Below are 22,396 nucleotides of genomic sequence, written 5' to 3' on the forward strand. Positions count from 1 at the left end.
GAGGGTTGGTGTGTGTGTGTGTGTGTGTGTGTGTGTGTGTAGGCAGAGTGTAAAGCAGACAACAGGGAACATGCATTGGCGTGTGTATGTGTCTGAGGTTGGATGTGAGCCCTATCCTGCCAGCAGACATATATGTGTCTAGGGGAGGGATGGGAAGGTGAGGTGATGTCCTGTATGTGTGTGCTACCATCATGAGACATAAACACCAAAATCACAGCTTGATAAACCCTTCCTCTCCTTTTCCTCCTCATCCTCTCCTCCTCTTCCTTTTTTTGTGTTCTCTTCTCCTCTTCCTCCCCACACGTTTGGTGCCACAGGTGAATGAGTGTTCTTTCCTCCTCTCCCTCCACAGGTGAATGAGTGCGCTACAGGCAGTGGAGCTTAACCTGAGCGTGCTCCCCATCCTCCTCTCTCCTCTCAGGGGATGGCCAAGGTCCAGGATGGACACACACCAGAATGTGACAGGTACCCTTCACTATCGTGCACATCAGACACACGCACACACACACACACACACACACACACACACACACACACACACAAACAAGAGATAGAGCAGAGACTTGTGCGAATTTTACATTTGACATTAAAGAAGCTTAAAGAAGAGTTCACATATTTTACATATGAAGTAAAACAGCCAATCTAACACTGTAAATCAGTTTTAGAGTGGATGTCACTGTGACTGAATCTCAATTCCTGAATAATCTCTTTTTCTATAGTGGTTTTAAGGGGATTCAAGGATATTGATTCTTTGTAGATTCAAGGTACAATTTGATTATGTCTAGGTGGCCACGTCTTTGTGAGTGTGCACATTTCTGCGTTTGAGATCATGTATGTTTGTGTGTGTGTGTGTGTATTTCGGCATTTGATTTGCGTGTTTGTGGGTGTTTCAGCTCTGCAATGTTAGAGGAGAGTGTGTGTATTCCTGCGTTTGAGATCCTGTACGTGTGTGTGTTTGTGTGTGTGTGTGAGTGTATATATATTTGGGCATTGGATTTGCATGTGTGTGTGTGTTTCAGCCCTGCGATGTTAGAGGAGAGTGTGTGCATTCCTGTGTTTAAGATCCTTTACGTGTGTGTGTGTGTGTGTGTGTGTGTGTGTGTGTGTGTGTGTGTGTGTGTGTGTGTGTGTGTGTGTGTGTGTGAGTGAATATATATTGCGGCATTTGATTTGCGTGTTTGTGTGTGTTTCAGCTCTGCGATGTTAGAGAGTGTGTGTATTCCTGCGTTTGAGATCCTGTAGGTGTGTGTGTGTGTGTGTGTGTGTGTGAGTGTATATATATATATTTGGGCATTGGATTTGCGTGTGTGTGTGTGTTTCAGCCCTGTGATGTTAGAGGAGAGCCGTGATGGAGTGAACAGCGCTAGCCTGACAGCCGGCTCAGCTCGACAGGTCTACATTCAGCGTCACCACACGCACGGTTTCGGCTTCATCGCAGGCAGCGAACGCCCCGTCGTTGTACGCTCCGTCTCAGCAGGTGTGTGTGTGTGTGAGTGAGAGTGTATTATCATCCATGCATGGTGTGTATGTGAATGGAAATGTTTTACTATTTTGTATATGGGCCATTCTACCGAATTCGTGTAATATGCAGTCCCTCAACAATAAAAACTACTTACAAAACAATTAGGTATTTATTTAGGCATAGATATTTAATTAGAAAATGTTAAAAAAAAAAAAAAAAATGTGTTCCAAAGTCTGAAAATCGACGTGTAACCTTAAGAATTGTCACTACCGAAACGCATGTTTTCTTCAATTAAGTAAACCTTTTGGGGTTTCATGGAAAATCTTATGTTTGTATGTGTGTTCACCTCGTCAAAGATGTGTTTGCAAGCCGTGTGCTTGCTATAATTCTTTATTTATGCTTAAAGTTAGCTAGAATTGTCACTACCGAAACAGTCACTACCGAAACATATGGTAGTGACCAGATGATTTCGGTAGTGACAAAATGAAATGGTAAGTAGTTCAATCCCATAATTTTCAAATAAATGTGTTGTGTGGACTAAAGGGCGGCCCAGAGCACCTTTTGGATGATTTTGGGAGAGAAATGAACATCCATCCAACAGTGCAGTCACTACCGAAACAGTGCAGTCACTACCGAAACAGATAAATTGACCTTGAAAATTTGGTAAAAAATTAATTTCTATGGATTTCATTGTGAAAACCTTCAAGAAATATTTGTAAAAATACTCTTCAAAGAAGGGAAGGGAACACAATCTGAACAGGTCAATAATAATACTTTTTTACTATAGTAAATGTGATGTTTCGGTAGTGACAATTTTTGGAAGAGGAAAAACATTCCAACACATTCTGAAAATACAATATAAAACTTGACTGTTCTTTTACTAGATATGTGTACTTTAGATATGGTACAATATACATACGGACAAAGTTTTGGGAATAAACCATAAAAAAAATCAAAATGTATCCGACATGACTTTGCATCAATTCGGTAGAATGGCCCATATGCTAACCAGAAACCTTCTTTTGGTGGATATATGAATCTGTGATCTAAATGTTTGTATACATGTGTGTGTGTGTGTGTGTGCATGCATGGTTGCGTGTGTATTTGTGTATGTCTGTGTGTGTGTGTCTTTGAATGTTTTGTGTGTATCACTCTTTGTGTGTGTGCATATCTGAGTGTGTATCTGGTGGTGTGTGTGTGTGTGTGCGCGTGTGTCTGTCTCGTAAGTACATGCGCCTGCATGTATGTGTGTGTAACATCTCCTCTCCCTAGACGGCCCTTCAGACGGAAAGCTCCTACCGGGGGATCAGATTCTGGCCATCAACGGCGACCCGGTTCACGACGCCCTCCGGGAAAGAGTCATAGACCTTGTAAGGTAACATCCTTTACTGCCACCAAGGGAAGGGCCAGGGGTGGGGTGGGGTAGGGATGGGGGGTGGGTAGATAGCCGGCACTATGCCCGGGGGCAGTTGATCTTCCCTCCATATTTCATGCTCAATGACCAATACGTCAAGTAAACACACCTGCATCCAGACATGGTGGATACTGAGGATTTCTCCCTTCTTTTGTTGATATCTGTGTCTTGAATTATTAATGAATGAATACAGATTAGTCTAAATGCAGATGGTGATCTCACACTGGTGGTGTGGATGGGGAGTTGTGCTTTTTGTGTGTGTGTAGCATATGTTGTGTCAACCTACTCACTCTTATATACACACACACACACACACACACACACACACACACACACACACACACACACACACACACACACACACACACCTGTGTCTGTTTCTCCTTCTCCTCCAGAAGGTGTCAAGACTCCATCCTTCTTACGGTTATCCAGCCACAGCAGGTAAGATGGGGCCATCTGCTGTTTAAAGTGTCACCGTTGTTCACATGCAATAGGGTCTGCACTAGGTAGGATACAGAGCCGTAGCCAACGTCAGCCATCTGCACTAAGGTTTAGGTTCAGCTAAATGGGCTAAATAATTGCTAAACATCACTCAGCTAAGAGACTTGAGCTGTTAAAGAAGAGTTAGTTAATGCATACAAAACTGCTGCTAGTGCCCCATGCCAGCTGTGTGATAATTGTGTAGTTTTGTGCACTAAGCTTGGAATGAGACTTCAAATGTTCCGTTTAATATTCTCAATTGAGGCACCCAGTAAAACAATCATTTTCCAACCCTTTGACTTTAAGTGAGTTTACTGTAGAAATGAGTTAAAACTTTGGATTTGTTTAATGCATCTGTGGACTTCAAATCATCTAAACTCCATCTTTCATGTTCACATGAAATGAATTTAGTTTTTGCTCTTCTCTCTCTCTCTCTCTCTCTGCAGTCTCCTAAATCTGCCTTCATAAGTGCAGCCAAGAAAGCTCGTCTGCGAACCAACCCCCCTAAAGTGCGCTTTTCTGAGCAAGTGTCAATCAGCGACCCAGACTCAGTATGTCTTCCTGTCTGCTTCACACACACAAGCAAACACACACGCACACACACACACACACACACACACACACACACACACACACACACACACACACACGCACACACAAGCACACGCACATGCACACGCACACACACGCACACGTACATGTACACGCACACGCACACGCACACGCATACGCACACGCACACACACACACACACACACACACACACACACACCTCCAGCCCCCACTGTGGTGCTGAAACCTGACAACTTTCTCTCCGACACACAAGCTCAGACAGCATCAGACACGATCAGCATTGCAACTGGCCACAGAAACAAAGCCAATCCATCTTTGAAATCAACTTCAGATTCCATTTTTGTTTTTCCTCATCTTTTCCGCCCCGCCGATGCGCTCCTATCCTCCTATCAACTTTTGTAAAGTTCCCCCGGTAAACACCGGCTCACTTGTGTCAGTCACAGTCAAGTTAAAGGCAACGGAGATGATCTTACTCTATGTGTGTGTTATGAATAACACTGCTCTCTGCTTTGTTATCTGGGAAATTTGCTATTTGGTTTACATGGGAAAGGGTGAGACTCCAGTCCAGTTGGGATTCAATTATGAGACGTGTGGAAGCTTATGGGAAAGATGGATAATCCTAAGCGAACCCTTTTCAATTCTGACGGAGTTCTGGGAATGGCACACTTTGCATCAGATTGTAGCCGCACAACTGAGAGATTCTGACTAGCCTAGCAATCGTGAGATTGGTTGGCAGGCTCCATTTTGAATTTTGAACAGGGATGAGGATCGGAGCACAGCTGCACTTGCTTGCAGGACCACCACTTTCCTCAGTAAGCTGCAATGTTGTTATTAGCAGTCCATTATTTTGCAGTCTCTTTTCTTTGAATCAATCCTAAATTGGCTAGCTAGCGCCTTCGCCGTGGGTCTACGGGGGCTCATGGTAACGTGTCCTTCCCTGGCTTGTGTTCCCATCCATACAGTCCCAACCCTCCCCTCCCCCAACCTCCCCTACAACCACCCAAGCCACACAAGCAACGACGAGTGAAACGCAACACCACACCCTTGGGGTGCCGCCTATCCAATTTAGTAAGGCCACGTGATGGGAGGGGCGTGCTGCTCTCCGGAAGGACGCGATTGGCTGATCAGGCCTAGAGGCCGCAAATCGGTAAAGACCAAAGACCACCACTATCACTACCGCTATCACCACTACCACCACCGTGCTGCCTACAGTCATGCCAAATCCATCCTGTGCGATCAGCAAGCGCTGGCAGCCAGTCGGAGCACCAGACTTGCTTATCGGCGCAAAAGAGAGAGACAGCAAGCAGGAGATGTTCATCATACATGCCTGCATAAATGCATATATACACTTGGGGCCTACATTTCTCCAAGGGATTGAATCAGACAGTGGCAGAGTGGCGAGAAGCAGCAGCCCTGTTAAGTACAATAAAAAGCCAAAAAATGCTTCTTTTTTTTGCTCTACAAGCTGGCCTAAAATCAGCTGGACATAAAAACAAAACCAAGAAACCAACACGGATGTGTGTCAACAACAACAGTTTGTGTTGTTTCATGCCGTGTTCAGAGCATAGCACTGGCCAAGAGGTCCAGCATCGCTCTGCAGGAGCCGGCATACGCCAGAAAACTAGCAAAAGCTGCCCTGTGCTGATTTTTTCAGCAGGTCAAAGCTCCATCTGTTTGAGTCCTTAATCATTGTTTTACTCAATGTTATTTTTGAGCCCAGGTCACAGCAGACATGTTGATCTCTGATCGGGAAATAAAGCCAATGTTTGCCATCATTAAGCTTCTCGTCACTGATTGCCATCCCCCCACCCCCCCTTATCTCGCCCCGATTGTCCCTCTCCTATCGCGTCCTGACTGGCTGATAACACTCTGTTATGCTAAACTCAACCTTTCACTGTCTTCATTTAGCAGGTGCGCGAGCACAGACATTATTGAAGTTTTTGACAGAGTGCCTGGACGCCAAGGCCGGATTTGAGTGACACCTTGAATGGATATGGCTATGCTCTTTCTGTGGTGTACACGACCTGAGAACCAAATAGTGTTTGTGCCCTTTCAGATGCAACACATAGCTATTGACTGAGATTGCCTGGAGCAGTAGAGCTGAGGGAATCTATTCAAAAAAGCTTCATGTCACCCGTCTGCTAATCCAGACAGCCTTAGTCAATGCTACAGTACTTATGTGATGAACAAACTCTATTTATGGCATGGTCTGGTGAATACTAGTTTAGCTGATTTTTTTTTGGGCAGTTCAGAGAAGCCTATTACTTAAGTATATGGCCTTTGAGAGGAAGAATGCCCACTTCACTGGAGGATAATAAACAAAATGATTTCTTCTTTTATGGCTTTCTTAATTCTAAGAAGTAGTTACAGGGGGATTATATTAGTTGGAGCTTTTCTAGGATTGGTTTTCATAAGCATTTGCAAATGATGTGTTTGGCTAGGGTGATAGCAATGAAGGCTGTGTGTTTCTTACTACTCTTCACTGTGGTGAGGACTGAGAAGGCTAATTATCAGCATCATCACAGGCTGTTAGAAAGATGCTGTTTCATGATTCCAGAGAGAGAGAGGGAGAGAGAGAGAGGGAGGCTTTTGTTGGAAAGAGGAAGTTTGATTCAAGCCTTTGTTCTCTTGAAGGTATAGAGAATAATTACTTTGCTGTGTTTGCCTTCAGCAAAGTAGTCAAACGAGAACATAAGAAGAGATAGTTTCAAATTGAGGAAATTACATATATTACTTTAAAAAACATTAAAACATGTTATTTTTTAAATGACTGTGAATCTTTACTTTAGGTTTTTTGTATACAGCTTCAAGATGTCTGTGTAAATCCTACATGACAACGAAGCATAATAAAACATTTATTTAGGCTAATTCCAACTGGTGCCTGCTGTTATAGACACTGCTTTTGTCAAATGCGTTGCTTCCATTTTCCCACTTGGCTGAGTGGTAGAATATGTCACTTCATCAACATTCCACTGAGATTTAAAAGTCAACTGTGAAATAATGCTATGTCACTGCAAGCCAGTGTCACAACATAATTTTTTGTCCACGAAAACAGATGACACCAATTTGACATCAACGTGGACAAAAGCAGGGTTTATGACTGCTAGCACCAGTTGGAATTAGTCTTCATAAATGTTTGTTTATGTTTATGTCAGTTGTTATAAAGGGCTTATGCTGAGGTCATGTAACTGTAATAAGGATGGCCTAAAGTAAAGCGCTACCAAAATAACTGCATGTAACTATAGTCCCAATAGCTGCTATGCTAAATATGCTAAATGTACCCTTTTCTTACTCTCTTTAGAAAAGGGGTATTATATTATATTATTTTGTCCCTATTAGAGAGAATTGTGTTCTTCAAAATTCTGTTTGATATCGAATGCCTTGTTGTTCAAGAAGCTGAAGGGTCTCCAGTTTCCTGTCACAACAGCAAAAAAGTTCTAGAACCTAGAGTCTAGAGTTCTAGTTATCTTGGGCCATTCTATCTACTAACTGCATGGTTCTAACTGATATCCATTGCAGAATTCTCCTAATACAGGGACAAAGTTGAAAAACCCCTGAATTATTTAAGGATTGCAACTGCTAAACTATATAGTAAGGCTAACACTGCAATATTTCCTTCATGTAACATCTTGGGAAGGTGGCGTGCTCTCACTCCCCCTTTATGAAACTCCATGTGAGTGCAAGCTTTTGAATAGAGGGCTGTTGAGAGAAAGAGAGAAAGAGAGAGAGGGAGGATAGGAGAGACAGAGGGGGGAAGAGCAGCGTAAGGGATAACCTTGAGTCAGAACCAATTTTTCTCATTTCTAGTTACACAACTCCCAGGCTCTGTATGAATGCAGCAGCGGTAGCAGTAGCTGCCGCTGTGACAGCGGCGTTGTAATCACGCCGCATACATATTTAAGCAAAGCCCTGGAGGGACTGAATAAGCTCTCCCTTTTGATCGCAGCACAATGCACTCCTATCGACTCCTAAAGCAGAGGTTTGTCCCCAGTCGGACCACAATGGTGCAATTAAGGTGTAGGCCCCCCCTCTCTCCCCCCACCATGTATGGTAACAAACCTCAGCCTTTGAAATGAGATGAGATTGGATGCACTTTTTGCATTCTTCTCCATCCAATTACGAAACTCTATGGCCTCCTTAAATCTCTCCCTCTCTCTCTCTCGGTAACTCCTTGGAATTTATCAGGTTTTCTTTGTTGACCTGTGAAGTACTTCCCGATGTTTCTTCCTCTGTCCCCAGTCCTTTAGTGCTTCAGTAACTGGTTATCTGTTTTTCCTTTACCTCCTATCTCCCACTCTCTGTTTCTGTCCATTTCACTTTTTCTCTCTCTCTCCTCCGCTTCTTCTGCTGTCCTCTGTCCCTTGATTCAGACAATGCTCAAAGACGATTCTTTACTCCTCATACCAAATGTGCTGAAGGTGTTCCTGGAGAATGGACAAATCAAGTCGTTTACATTTGACAGTCGGACCACGGTTAGGGTAAGGTGATTAGTATGAGTGTGTGTGTGTGTGTGTGTGTGTGTGTGTGTGTGTGTGTGTGTGTGTGTGTGTGTGTGTGTGTGTGTGTGTGTGTGTGTGTGTGTGTGTGTGTGTGTGTGTGTGTGTGTGTGTGTGTGTGTGTGTGTGTGTGTCCATCTAACCTGTGACGTGTAATGAAGCTGGTCCTGTTCCACATTAACTAAGAATGGGCCAAGACATATCTTGTGAACCAAATGAAAAAGTATATCATGATACTCATCCACATCTCTTAATTTCCATGTGCTTTGACTCTAATGTTTTGCAACTGAGAGCCCATCAAACACACTGCAGCACTGGGCATAACTGAAGAGTGATAAGACATCTTGAATTGAATAGAGAATTGCTACCAGTTTTATTAGCAATGTGAGCATCAGAAACTTTGCATGCTTTTCCATGAACAGTTACAGTGGTCAGCACGAGGCGCTAGGCTTACTTATCACAATGACTGCATGTTCTAACATTCACACTACACCATTAATGAGTTCAAAGCCCTCTTTAAATACACACACACACAGCCCAGACTGTAACGTTTCAAATTCTGGGAGAACACTCCACTAAAGTACACCAAAACAGTCATCACCCATAATTCCCTAAACCAGGAACTCAATTAGCATCACATTAGCTTGCCGCTCCAATGCGCTCAATTAGGTCAGAATTGCATATATGAATGTTCATTTATAACCTTTAGGGGATGAGCAGGCAACTGCTCCCCAAATTTGTATCAAAAGAGTGGCGAAAAAGATGACATTATCAAATGGAATGATCTAATTGAGCTTACTGAAAATATCCTTCCCACAGACTACAGTCATTTCCCTCAAAGTAATTTCCCCCACAGTAATACTGAAACCTAATATCTGATACCTCCATTTTGAGCATCACAGAAAACAGCCCAATATGATTCTTCCATTGTAAGAAGAGTCCTTACCTGGTGCTTGAAGCCATTTTGTTTGGTGCCACTGAAATAGTTCTCTATGCAGAACCATTAAGTAAAGCAATTTATCTGTATTTAAAAGGATTCCATTTTTTTTTTGGTGGCGTCGTTGGAGAGGCCATTAGTATCCACTGCCCATGCGAGATGATGCAGGCGTATTTCAGAGTGCTCATTAGGTGACATAATTTGATTAAAAAAGAGAGATGTTCCCTCTCTCCTGAACAGTAATGGAAGGAAGGCCTTAGCTTAATGGCAACTTGATTAAATATGTCTACATTAAAAAAAACTAAAATGCAAATCAATGGATGCTAGACAGATAAATATATTGTAGACCAGGGTCACCAAACTTTTTCTTAGGAAGGCCAGATCCCTCTGCCAGGCTCTTTGGGAGGTCCGGAGTATGGCAGTAACAGTGAATGGTGCTTTGCTGAATATTTACAGAATACATATAAAGATATGTTTCAGTCTGTTTATATACCATTGGTAGTTGGGTTTGTTTTACATTACCATGGCACATTGTCAAAGTTGTACATAAAACATAAAAGGCAGAACTAAAAAAAAAATGAAAATATGAAATTCTTTAGCATTTCGACCAATATCATCATTCTATTCCATTTCCATTTTAGTGCAAGTAGTTGAATACTTCAGGTATTATTATTATTATTGTTGTTGTTGTTATTACTATTATTGTTATTATTATTATTCATTCTTCAGCAATCCAGCCATTATAATCATTGGATTACTGTTTTAAGTGAATAATCAGGAGCAGATAGTAATAGTTTAGTATAAGCATGTTTATCCATCACTTTTATAAAACAGTCCCATACACTCACATGTGGCTGGGTAGAAATGAGCGAATTGCAAAAATACCGGCGTGAATGTTAAACTCAGCTATTTTTGGCTCCTTTTTGGCACATTTCCTCGTGGGGCTGCCCAGAAGGTGAAGGTGGGATGTATCCTGCCTGTAGGGCGCAGGTTTGGGACCTCTATTGTAGACAAACATCCATAAAGGGACGGCCCCTCTAGTCTCACTGGATGTGTAACCTATCATAGGGGGGCCCTTGGAGAAAGACTTTGAGGACGATGGACGTGTAGACTCAGCAAATGTTTGGAGGGTCACCTTCAGGGCTGTGGGAGGCCGTGGCTATCAGTAATCCCCTCACGCCTGAATTAATCAGGATATTGTTTGATACGCCGATGAACAATAACTGCAAACAAAGACAAATCAGCCCATTAGTGGGGCTATTTACCAAGCAGACATTGACCTGTGCGCACATTAATGTGTATGAGTGTTTGTGTGTCTTGTCAGTGTGGCAAGCAGATATAAAATAAATAAATAAATACAAAATTCCCCGCAATCTTTTCATAACAGCATGTGTACGAGATGGTATTTTCCATCCTTTTAAATCTTTGGTCAATATTTCCAGAGGAGATTATCGGCGTCTGACTGTCAGATGGCCGACAACAGGCCACGGTGCTCCACATGAGCCCTGCCGCTTCGGATGGCAGCCCCCATGAGGGGCTCCACCACTGGGCAACACTTACATGACGTGTGCCTTTAGTCAACATAAGGCTGCTCTTCTCGACTAATGTATGTGTCTGCTTGTACGTATATCTGTATAAGTGAGGGTGTGTGGGTTTATGCGTCACAGTCTTTATTAATATTTGTTGACCTTTACCTGGGCTGTGGCCAGGAAGCTGAGGAGCGCCCCCAGGAGGCCCAGTGCTGGAATAGTAACCATTCATTAATCCCATTGATCTCCTCACTACACACAAGTAAAGTAAATGTCAGCCCTGTTTGCTCCGTGTAGGAACAGCATATTCAGTGCATGCCAGAGTACAGTCAACAACTCCACCTTACAATAAACAAATACCTGCATCTCCCTCACACTGCCTCATCTGCCAAACATCGTTTGTTTCAATTCTTCTTTTGTCTGCTTCCTGGTGTAGGATGTGATATCGTCCCTGCAGGACCGTCTGTCTCTGCGCTACATCGAGCATTTCGCACTGGTTCTGGAGTCGGGAGGACTGGACAAGAACCAGAGGTTGCACCTGTTACAGGAGCATCAGCCTCTGTCACACGTAGGACACCATCTCCTTCTACTTCTCTATCTCTCTCTCTTTCCTGCTCTCTTTTTCATTTTCTCTCTCTCTCCCACTCTCTCTCTTTCCTTCTCTCTATATCTCTCTTTACATCTCTCTCTCTTTTTCCTTCTCTCTATCTCTCTCTTTCCTTCTCTCTCTATATCGCTCTTTCCTTCTCTCTATCTCTCTTTCCTTCTCTCTCTCTCTCACTCTCTGTATCTCTCTCTCTCGCTCTTTCCTTCTCTCTCTCTCTCTTTCTCTCTCTCTCCATCACTCTCTCATAGGGCTTCATTGGCATGCATGAATAAACTCAATGTAGCCAAAGCTACAAGTTTGAAACTACGGTACACATTATTATATAACTGGTGTAGTATTAATGAAAAATGAACAATATCTTCAGAAGTAGAACAAACTATAAATAAATAAACAAGCATCTAATTTAATCTAAGTTTGGTTATCATCGTGTAACAGAGTAGGCTTTACACATACACATATACACACTGTAGATCTGGTTTGATATCTAGCTCTAGTTTGTTGAATTTATTTGAATTCATTACAATGTACTAGTCATATGATTCATATCCTTACGAGCTTTGGTGGTGTTCTTCTATCATGAGTAACAGAGTTGCTTGCTCTCTCCATCTCTCTCTCACACACACTTACACACAGACAGACACACACACACACACACACACACACACACACACACACATACATATATGTATACACACGTATTCATACAAGTTATTTTAGTACATTTTTTTCTCTCCCCTCTAATTGCTCCTCATTCTCTATCTGCCTGTGGTATATCTGAACTTCCACTTTGCTCTCCCATTTGCCCTCTTTTCATCCCTCTCATTTCCTCTCTCTCACTGTCTGCCTCCCTTTCCATTCTCACCCCCCACCCCACGAGAGAAAGCCATATAGAAACCTGTGATCAGTCAGCTGGAACCCCAGGAGGAACTGTCTGCGGATTGATTTAATATTCTGACTCTGAACACCCTGCCGTGTGAAGCATTAATCCAATTTACTATGTGGCCAGATAGTAAGGTCAGGGGTAAAATTACAGGGCTGAAGGCCATGAACGGCAAGATTATTGACAGCATGAATGCAGCAGAAGATTAATCCTGCCATTAGCCCCTTCACATTTGCTATAGTTACATTTTTGCTTTAACATAAAGAATTATGGATAGAAGTGCCAGATTCAGACAGTGTAATTTACCTGTGAAAAGAACATGCAGTGGTATCATTACCAGTCTTTGTAAGACTTCAGCCTGTTCTGCATGCTATGGTACAATTGCGTAAATATGTGTTTTCAGTAATGATACTTATGGCCATAGATGGAGAACAGATATTAAAAGGCTAACCAAGCATTAGCACTGATGCTGTCTTGTCTGAAAACTTGGACACATACAATCCCAGAACGAACAGGACAGTAATTCCAGTTATCACCACAGGTCACCACGGCAATAGATATCTGATCTGTCAGCTAATGCCAAAGCTAACGCTAACTCAGCCTCTTGTGGTTCCTCAGGTGGTGCACAGGACCTACTTCCAGGGGATGAAGTGTCTTTTTCGCATCTGCTTCTTTCCGAAAGACCACGCAGACTTGCTGAGGAGGGATCCCGCTGCCTTTGAGTACCTCTATATACAGGTAGGCTACTCCTCTCTCATCCAGTCACAGCTTGCCTGCGAAAAGAAAGACCAGCTCAAGAAGATGTATTCATACCTGAGGGGAGGGATTATGCCAGACAGCTAGATCTGTGATATACTGAATACCTCAGAGCGCACAGAGTTATCTGCTGCAGTGACCATCTCGTGGTTAGACAGACATAATGCTGATGGTGTGGCATGTGACAAGGGTGCATTATTTACAGCCTTGACTAGGCAGCATAATAGCAATACACTTAGCCGCTTAAGACAGCCACCAGGACATGCTGTCATTTTAAAGCAGAAGGGGTAAAAATACAACATAATGTCAACAGAATATATACTTTAGTTGTCAGTTCACATCAAAGTTGCAAGCGAAGAAGCCTTTGCGCTTTGCGCTAGCAGTCGATGTGAAGAAGGGTCAATGCAGGTGTCAACAGTTGTATTTACACTACTCTGAAGTAAAATGTAAAAGGCCAACCCATCCTGACAAGATGCGCCCAGTGTGTCTACTTCCAACAAATATGAAAATACATTTCTTGCGAGCTACACATCTTACCATTAAAGAATGCCATCTTTGCTGTTAATCAAGAAGATAATCACCTCCTATTATGGCTTGGCATGTCTGCTCTCACCTTCACAGAGTCGCAATGATGTCATCAAAGAGCGCTTTGGCGTGGACTGGAAGTCGGAGGTCACGCTGAGACTGGCAGCCCTCCACATCTACATCACTGTTTCTATAGCGAGGCCCAATCAGAAGATCTCCCTCAAACATGTTGAGTATGTACATTCCCATACTTCCCAGTAGCCATGCAGTATTTTTACCCACCAATGAACGTGGGAGTCTGTCCATATTTCTAACACAAATGCAGTAAAAGGAACAGAGCAAGAGTATGCATAATTGGCGAAACAGTTTTTGTAATGCCTTGTGACGTAAAAAGTTGCTGTAAACCTTTGCTTTTAAATGACAAAAAACTATTCAACCATCAACTGTTCAAACTTGAGCAACTACATGTTATGCTTCTGTACAGCCGTTGCATTTACACCAGTACTGACAAAGGAGTATCCTCCTAAATGCCTCACTGAAGGAGACTGTTTGTTTTGCTCCTTTCTCCAGGAAGGAGTGGGGTCTCGAGCCCTTCCTCCCTCTCAACCTCCTCCCCATGGTCAAGGAGAAGAACATCTGCAAGACTCTCTCCCAGCTCCTGAAGACGTATCAGCATCCTCCTCCGGCTGGCAATAAGGTGTGTTCCCAGGGCAACCACACAAGTCAGCCACACTGCGCAAGACACAATATTTTGATTCCTCACGTACCCACATCACAAAAAAAGGTGTTTGGGAGTAATGTGAAATCATTTGAGGAAGCGCTAAATGGGAGAAGAAAATTAACTATCTAGCGACAAACATGCACAGGCAAGCCGCACATGGCTTTTTTTCATGCTGCCATGCAAGCCCTGACAATTAGCGAATGAGGCTGGTCTTATCGCCTTAGAGAGTGGAGCGCTCACTAACCTTCCTCTCTAATTAGAGAGGTGAAACTAGCAGGCAAGGGAATTACTGAACAACATAGAAGAACTAAAACATGTCATTAGCGTGAGTCCTTATGTAATGAATCATCCAAGACCAAAACAAAAGCAAATTATTTAAAATGAAGGCAGCTTTGTGGTTGCCTAGAGGGGAAATGTTGGTTTTGTGATTAATGACACACAACAAATTACGAGGGCCTGTAATTTGAAACATGTCTAATTACTCATGAACAGAAAGGAGGATATTTTGGATATTGATGAAGCTACAAGCTTCAGTAATTTGATTCTTCATTTAAAGACTCGTAATTGTGAGGGTGTGGTTCACCTTTGACTTGAAAATAAGGTGTATTGAGGCAAAATATTGGAGTCATTATTTATTTATTTTTTACTGCTGATTAAAATTGATTTTGGTCAGCTGGATATTTTTTGTTTTCGGCCAATGGCCGTTATTTCCCCATGACCCTGTGGTCTACAAGATTTTTGCGAAAAATATGTCATGGGTAATTCTTTCTAAATCTTTCTGTTACTTAAAGGTCCTTTATCAACATATTATGGCACATTCAATTATGTTAAGTGACACAATATTATGTCAATGTAGACACAGATTAACTTGTTTCTTAAATTTAGAGCTGTTTTGCTGCTTCCAAAGCGTTTAAATGAAATGACTACCACGATTAAGACTAATATAACAGTCAAATACAAAATGTAGTATTGACTTTTAATATTTGTGGATTATGGATTATGGGGCTAGGTAACAGTGCCCCCTGCTGGTTTGAAATATCTTGTGAAACGTTCATATCTTTCTCAAATCCCCTATTCCGCTACCTACTCCTCCTCTTCCACTCCCTCCAACCCTCCCTCCCCATCTTGTCATGTCTGTTTCTCTCACCCAGGTTCCCCCACTCCAGGGCAAGCATCAGTACATGCGTGTCCTGAACGACCTTCCACCTTTCGGAGGCCTGCTTTTCCACACTGTCGGGCTGGTAATATGACTCATAAGAGATGCACCTACCAAGCTGCTGTCCAATGGTAACACATACAGGCTTTAGGGGTCTAATCAGAGGCAATAGCATGGGGTCAGGGGGTAGGTTAAGCCTGAAACATTTAAGGGGACAGTTCTGGATAGGAGATTTTTCAGGAGGCTCAAGTCATAAGGATACATCCCTATAGCCAATGAGTCACACAGTGAGTACCACACTGATGTAAAATAGATTAGATAGAACAATGGCTGTGTGCAAAATGAAAGAATCCTAGGCAGCATTCCGAGGAAGGACACAGTCAAGGTTATTGACCTTTAAACTTGGTGTCTCTTTTTGCAGCATTATCTGATTTCTTTTTTTTTTTTGCTTTTGCAGGACGAGAAGCACTCAGCTACGACTCTGTTGGTGGGGCCAAGGCACGGTATCAGCCATGTAATTGACCTGAAGAACAACCTGACTACTGTCCTGGCAGAGTTCAGTCGGGTGGCGAAGGTCCAGTTGTACAGGGAGCACCAGGGAGTGGCAAGAGTGGAGGTCACCATGCTAGAGGCGAAGGTGAGACATCAATTGCTCTTGATTTCAGGGATTTTTGACATGGTTATTCAAATGATTCATAACATTCATAGCAGTTCTTAAAGGCAGATATATACAGTACTTCTACGACTCCGTTACTCCGTGGTCACGCAGTTGCCTCGAAGGACTCGTTTTCATTTATGGTTCTCTGACGGTTGTGGGTGTTGTAAAGCATTGACGGATTGACGGAGTGGGATGGTTTCATTATGTGTGAGGTGCACGTCAGGCCACGGAGAGGTGCTCGGAGAGAGTTTGCAATGTCGGAGAGAGCTCTCTGTGTCTCTGTGTGTCCGTAAACGGACGACCATAAATTGCGCTTAAGAGATTAGTACCCTGGTGGTAGGAAAAAGGACATGTAAAGCTCTCCCTGGTGGTTGGTGCAATAGAATAGTAATGATAAATTATCCTTTAAATGACACTGAACTTGGGCTTATCCTTCCCCCTAGCCAAAGCAAATTATCATCCATTTAAACGGCGAATCGGACATACACACATTCGGGGCTAAATGTATCCAAAATGCGGAGGAATGGATGTCAGCTTTACACAGACTTTTTCAAATAATACATATCGCCTCACAGAACGTGTCCTGGCATCTCTTTCTCTCCTATCTCTCCACCTCTTCCTCATAGCCTCTGGTGTTGCTGATGGAGTGGCCTGATGCTTCAAATTTTGCCTGTCTGATCTCTGGCTACTACAAGCTCTATGTGGACCCCAAAAGGACTATCTACTACCGGACACCTGGTCAGTCTCATATGATCAAGGCAGGTATGTTAGTAGTGACCCCCTTGGTTTTGTGTGGCTAGTAGAAACCCTGTGTGAATTTATTAAACTGTACTTTGAAAATGTGCTCAATGTTTATTTATTTCCATGCATATGTAACATAATGCTGTAACCTGTAACTGAAACCTTCATGTCTTTCCATCTCACTCTGCTATGGATTGCCTGCCATTAGTACAAAAAGCATTATGCCTCTCAGGTGCTTGTCAAATATCATTGTCAAAGTTGGCTGTATGGTATCAAAATATCATCACTTTGTGTCATCAGTGGAATTTACAACTGACATAACTAAAAACTGACACCTAACATGATTTTCAGCATTAGAACAGAGTAGAATTTTGCAGCATATATGATTTTGACTTGACATGGCAGTCCCATGTTTTTTATCAACACTGAGACTCAGAGGTCAAGTTGTGTGAACTGGTTTCCATCAGTAAGACTTAAGGAAACAAACTAAGGAAACTCTATGTAGCACAAAGAGTGACTCATATTTCAACATTTCTCTCAACATTTCCTGGAGTGTCATCAGCTTTCCCCATTTGCTCGGACCAGTTCCATTGACGCCTTGGGGATCTCATTCATATTGCAAGCCACCTCTCGATTTCTCTCATCTCCATCTCGGTTCAGTCCCATTGGATTGTGGTTAATTTTTCTTGTTTCTTTTCTTCACGTAAGTCACTTTCAGGATTTGTCAGTTCTGCCTGCTCTCTCTCTCTCTCATCAACGAACATTTAATACTCAGTCATTCTGTTGGATGTTCCTGCTCTTCTATCTGTCCTCATCTTGCTGTGGTCAGTCTTGTGAGGGAGACTTATATCACCACATTCCCTCAGGGGTGACCAGTTTTAATCTCTGAGCAAAACTACCAAAACCACCCCTTTCATACGACTCCAAAACAACATCCATACCGCTCTCGCTTTTCACCATCAGGATGCTCCATCCAACTAACCTCTGAGGGTTGTTCCACCTGTCAACTCCTCTGATGATTCTGTCCTTAGATTACAGAAGTACCCACGCACACTCGCGTTCCACGGGTGCGTCAAGTTCCGGTGGTGTTAGCGGCGGTGGCAGTGGAAACAGCCGACGGGGTGAAGAGAGAGATGGGCTATCCAGAGAGCCATCCCAGAAGGTGTCCAGCTCCGCCTCGCACCCCCCTCCGTCACAGCACCTCGGCCTCTGTCACATCCACCTGCGTGAACAACAGCAACTTCGGGAGCTGCAGCAGCAGGCCGAGGAGCAGCTGGACATCAACGAGAACCTTGTCTCCCAGGGGCGCTGCCGTACCAAGTCCGACCCCACGTTCAAGAGCGCAGAGTCTATTGCCTGCCCAGACAGCCCCACGAAAAGAGAGGAGGAGGAGGGGGGCGTTGGCTCCGGCTTCAGGAGCCGGGCGAAGACCTTGGAGCCCCCGCACCATACCGGACAATTCTTCTGTGACTCCTGCAAGGCCAAGCTCAAGGCTGAGGGTCTGATCGTGGAGGATGTTCGAAGCAGTGGAGGAGGGGGTGGGAAGCAGCAGTGCTCCAATGCCTGTGGCTCCCGAGAGGGAGGAGCTGTGGACCTCATGGCCCTGCCTCTGCCCGGCATCGAGGATGATGAGATAGAAGAGATCGGGGCTGGGAAATTGCAGCCTCCGCCTCCTGCCATTGCTGCCCCTCCCCCGGGTTTTCGGGACAACAGCTCAGACGAGGACGACCCGAATAAAAAACGCATGGCTGCTGCCAAGGCAGAGGGGGCCGCGAAAGCAACAGCTGCTAGTGTAACTGCCACAACAGCCACATCAACAGTGGTGGCAGGAGCTTCTTCTTCAGCAGCAGCAGCAGCAACAGTTGCTGCAGCAACAGCAGGAGAAACTCAGGAGGATGTCCCTGTGACTCTGATTGATAACGTGGCCACCAGGACAGTGCGGGACCATGCCCAGGAGCTGGACGATGCATTGGTCTCCACCCTGCAAGCCCTCGAGGCTCTGGCTGCCTCTGAGGACTACCCCCATCACCACCAGCAAACCCCTCAAACAGCAGGTGGACTTTCTGCTTCTCAGAAACACAGTCTCCTACCTCCTACCTGTCTATTTCTTGCCTTGCTTGACTGCCTATGTAGGTTCAAATGGGGATTAGTTGTATCACATATGAGGCCAAACAGATTTGAGCCTATTTTGTATTTAGACCGAGATAACATTTAGTTTTGTTCTCAACAGGATTCCTGGCAAATGCCTCATCCTGCTGCCTTGCTATGGATTAAAAGTATAATTGCTTACCAAATTGCACATATTTAGGACTGATATTGTTTTTCTCCTAAAGCATCATTATGTGCAATAGACAGGCCAGATGTTCAGAATGTGTCTGCCATTTAAAGTAATTAAAAACACAGTGTGATGATAACTCTCAATCTGTTAAATATGCAGGTGATTGATGCTTTCCTATTATACTATGCTAATTCATTTGTTCATGTTTAGGGTGGTCTATTTAGTCCTTGTTTGTGTGTAGTCTATTTTTTATGAACCTGATTTTGTTCTGTACTGTGTACTTTGCAGGGTTAATAGTCCTGGCAGCAATCACCCCTGAGTCGTCACTCGACTCGGGACACGAGACCAACTCCTCTGAGCTGACGGACATGTCGGAGATGGTGTCGGCCATGAAACAGCACCAGAACCAAGCTTACCTGCTGGCACACCACATCAACAAGGAGCGCATCTTCAGTCGCAGAGACTTCCCGCTGGCAATCCCTGGCTGCACCGCCCAGACTCTTGGTAGTGGGGCCTTCTCGATGACACAGATACGTGGTGGCTGCCCCCCTAAACAGGTATTCCTGAGCAAGACTGTGCCCTTGAAGGTCAGCCCCAGCCAAGGAACTGGGTCTCCCTGTCCTGTGGAGGAGCAGAGCAAAACCCAGGATCAACCACAGATAAAGGCGGCTGCAGGGAAGCCTGTCAAAGAGCCTGTGAAACCAAGGGCTAGAGAATCCTCTCCTGTGACTTCCGAGGAACTGAAAGTTGTCGACAAGGTGGATGTGTCCACTGACAGCAAAAATATGAAATTATCAGGGGGAAAACTGAGTCCTAATGCCTCAGAGAGCGTCAAAGGGAAAATGTCTGGACAGGCGAGTCCAGAGGTGACCAACAAAGCCTTACCCATCCTTTTGTCTGTAGATAGAAATACTTCTGCCAAACTTAGTCCCACGAAAATGTGCCAAGATGCCGAGACTGCCTCTAGTGAGACCAACAAGCCTTCAAGCTTTAAGGGCCTTCTGCCTGTTGATGACCTCTTCTGCACATGCCCAGTGAGGCCTGAACCGGGGCCCCAGTTGCGACTGAAGGAACCCCAGGCCCAAAAGGTAATGGTGTTCCACTCCTCTTCACCCACTGATGATGAAAGACTTCGGGCCAAGGGACTGCTACTGGCAAGCTGCAAAGAGACCATGGGGCGGACAACAGACCCTACTTTAGCCAAGCCTAGTATCCATCCGCCACCAAAATACTCCCCGCACATGCCAGTGAAGACAGAACGCAAAGAGACACCTGACGATAAATCTGAGAGCAAAGTCCTAACAGAGCAACAGAAAGGTCTTGCCAAAACATCCTTACCTGTCCTGGTGGAAACAACACACATATCTACCTGCGGAGAAAAGGGCGCGACCATCCCGGGGGCCGAGCGCAAAAAGCAAGGCAGCAGTAAGAGTAAGTCCCAGCGCGCCGCACCATTCCAGAGTATAAAGAACCTGATCTCAGCCACCTTCCCGGCCCGTCTGCGACGCGAGACGGATGAGCGGAGGGCACAGCTGCAGAAGGTGCGGCAGTATGAGCTGGAGTTCCTGGAAGAGCTCCTGAAGCCGAAGGGTTCACAGGGCGAGTTCATGCCCCAGGGGTCCTCGCCCGTCCCAGCTGGCACTCCCTGTGCCTGCCAGCTGCGCACAAGTCCCTTGCAGAAGGTTCCGGGCATCTCTCGGGAGCAGAGGCGCAGCTGCGACTGCAAGAGGATATGTCGTGGGATGAGGCTGCCTGACACACCAGTCGGATCCTCCATGGAGCCCCGTGGGAGAGAGAGGCCCATTTCCAAAACGCCCCCTACCATACCCAAGGGCCCTCACAGCCAAGGCACACCAAGAAGGCCACAGACGCTAGAGATCAAGACCACGAGAATCCGCTCCACCAGCCTGGAGTCTCGTGAACTACGTGACACACCTGTGTCCTGCCTGCCCACTTGTACTTCCCGTCCTGAGTGCATGGTAGCGGCACCGCAGTACAAGAAACTCCAGCGAAGGTACAGCATTGGGGAGCTGGACAACAACAATGACAGCACGCCTCTCTATGCCGAGGTCAAATCCACCAAGGCCAAGAGCCTGGAAAAGGAGATGGAAAGGGTTAGGGCAACAGGCCTAAGACTCCCAACCCCAGTAGAACCCATTCACACCCAGGGTAGTGAGGTGAAAAAGAAAGGTATCTACTTCATCCAGGGTGAGGAGATTTTGCGCGAGGGCCGGGAGGGAACCAGCGAGGTAGTGTTGACAATACCCACAGAAGGTAGCAGTGATGATCGAGAAAAGTGCTGCTCTTTCTGCTTCTGCTACCGTAAGTGTGAGGCTGCCGACTCGAGCAGTGAGAAGGACGAGCTCTCATACTCTACCCCTCTGCAAGTTCTGCCTGGCATGCAGCTGGACTCCCGCACCATGCCGGTGGTAAGCAAAACCTTACAGGTGCTGGACGCTGAAGACTGCAGTGGGGAGGAAGAGGAGGAGGAGGAGGAAGAGGAGCCCCAGACCCAGGAGATCGACCTGCGTGCGTGCAGCAGTCTGGAAGCCAGCCTGACACGAGTGCAGTCCCTGCAGGGCAAAACGTTCTGTCTGCCCGACGGCTTCCTCAACGCGCAGCTTGACGCCAACGAGCTGCTGGCCATCCTTCGGCAGTGTGCCAACTGCCACCAGATTGAGGACGAGCCCCGCATGCCGGCCGCCCGGCTGGCGGAGTACAAGCAAGAGTTGGCTCTGCGCTTCAAGGAGTTCCGTGCGTCATGCCGGCGTGTGGCGAGCGTGGAAAAGAGTCCCACGCGCATGCTGAGTGCCGTCACCTCCAGCTTCCAGGTGCTGTGCAACCTGACGCAGACGTTCATCCGGCTGGTGCGCGGCATTCGCTCCGAGACCCAGAAGCTGCAGCTGCTGCGCAAGGTGGAGGAGGTGGCAGTCAACTACACCCTGCTTCTCCGGGCGGCCGAGGAAGCCATGGGACACTCTAGCAGCCTCCCCAACAAGAGTGCCAGCCCTCAGGTAACTGCAGCCACAAATGCAGGCTCCCTCCCGCGCTCCATCAAAACTTTGCCCACCAAGTGAAGCCCCATAAGCATCCCCACATCCCCCTCCACAGACATAAATCTGAAAGCCCACCGAACGGAGCGGCCATCACAACTACTGGGGGGGAGGGGGCGGATATTTGGTC

The 22,396-nt window shown here is 45.3% G+C and overlaps 1 protein-coding gene across 1 annotated transcript; it reads left to right on the forward strand.

Moving 5' to 3' along the window:
• Positions 1–418: 418 nt before the first annotated feature.
• Positions 419–22,290, forward strand: frmpd3 (FERM and PDZ domain containing 3; the record flags this gene model as incomplete). The annotated part of the gene is made up of 15 exons (XM_080841191.1): positions 419–465; positions 1,323–1,477; positions 2,735–2,837; positions 3,272–3,317; positions 3,803–3,907; positions 8,300–8,407; positions 11,328–11,459; positions 12,997–13,116; positions 13,756–13,892; positions 14,230–14,356; positions 15,532–15,621; positions 15,994–16,173; positions 16,821–16,956; positions 17,967–18,989; positions 19,502–22,290. Exons 1-15 carry the CDS (start codon positions 425–427, stop codon positions 22,288–22,290), a joined length of 5,292 nt encoding a protein of 1,763 aa, XP_080697317.1. The 5' UTR covers positions 419–424.
• Between the last annotated feature and the right edge of the window lie 106 nt (positions 22,291–22,396).

This window comes from Sprattus sprattus (assembly GCF_963457725.1).
Source record: "Sprattus sprattus genome assembly, chromosome: 6".
Lineage (NCBI taxonomy): Eukaryota > Metazoa > Chordata > Actinopteri > Clupeiformes > Clupeidae > Sprattus > Sprattus sprattus.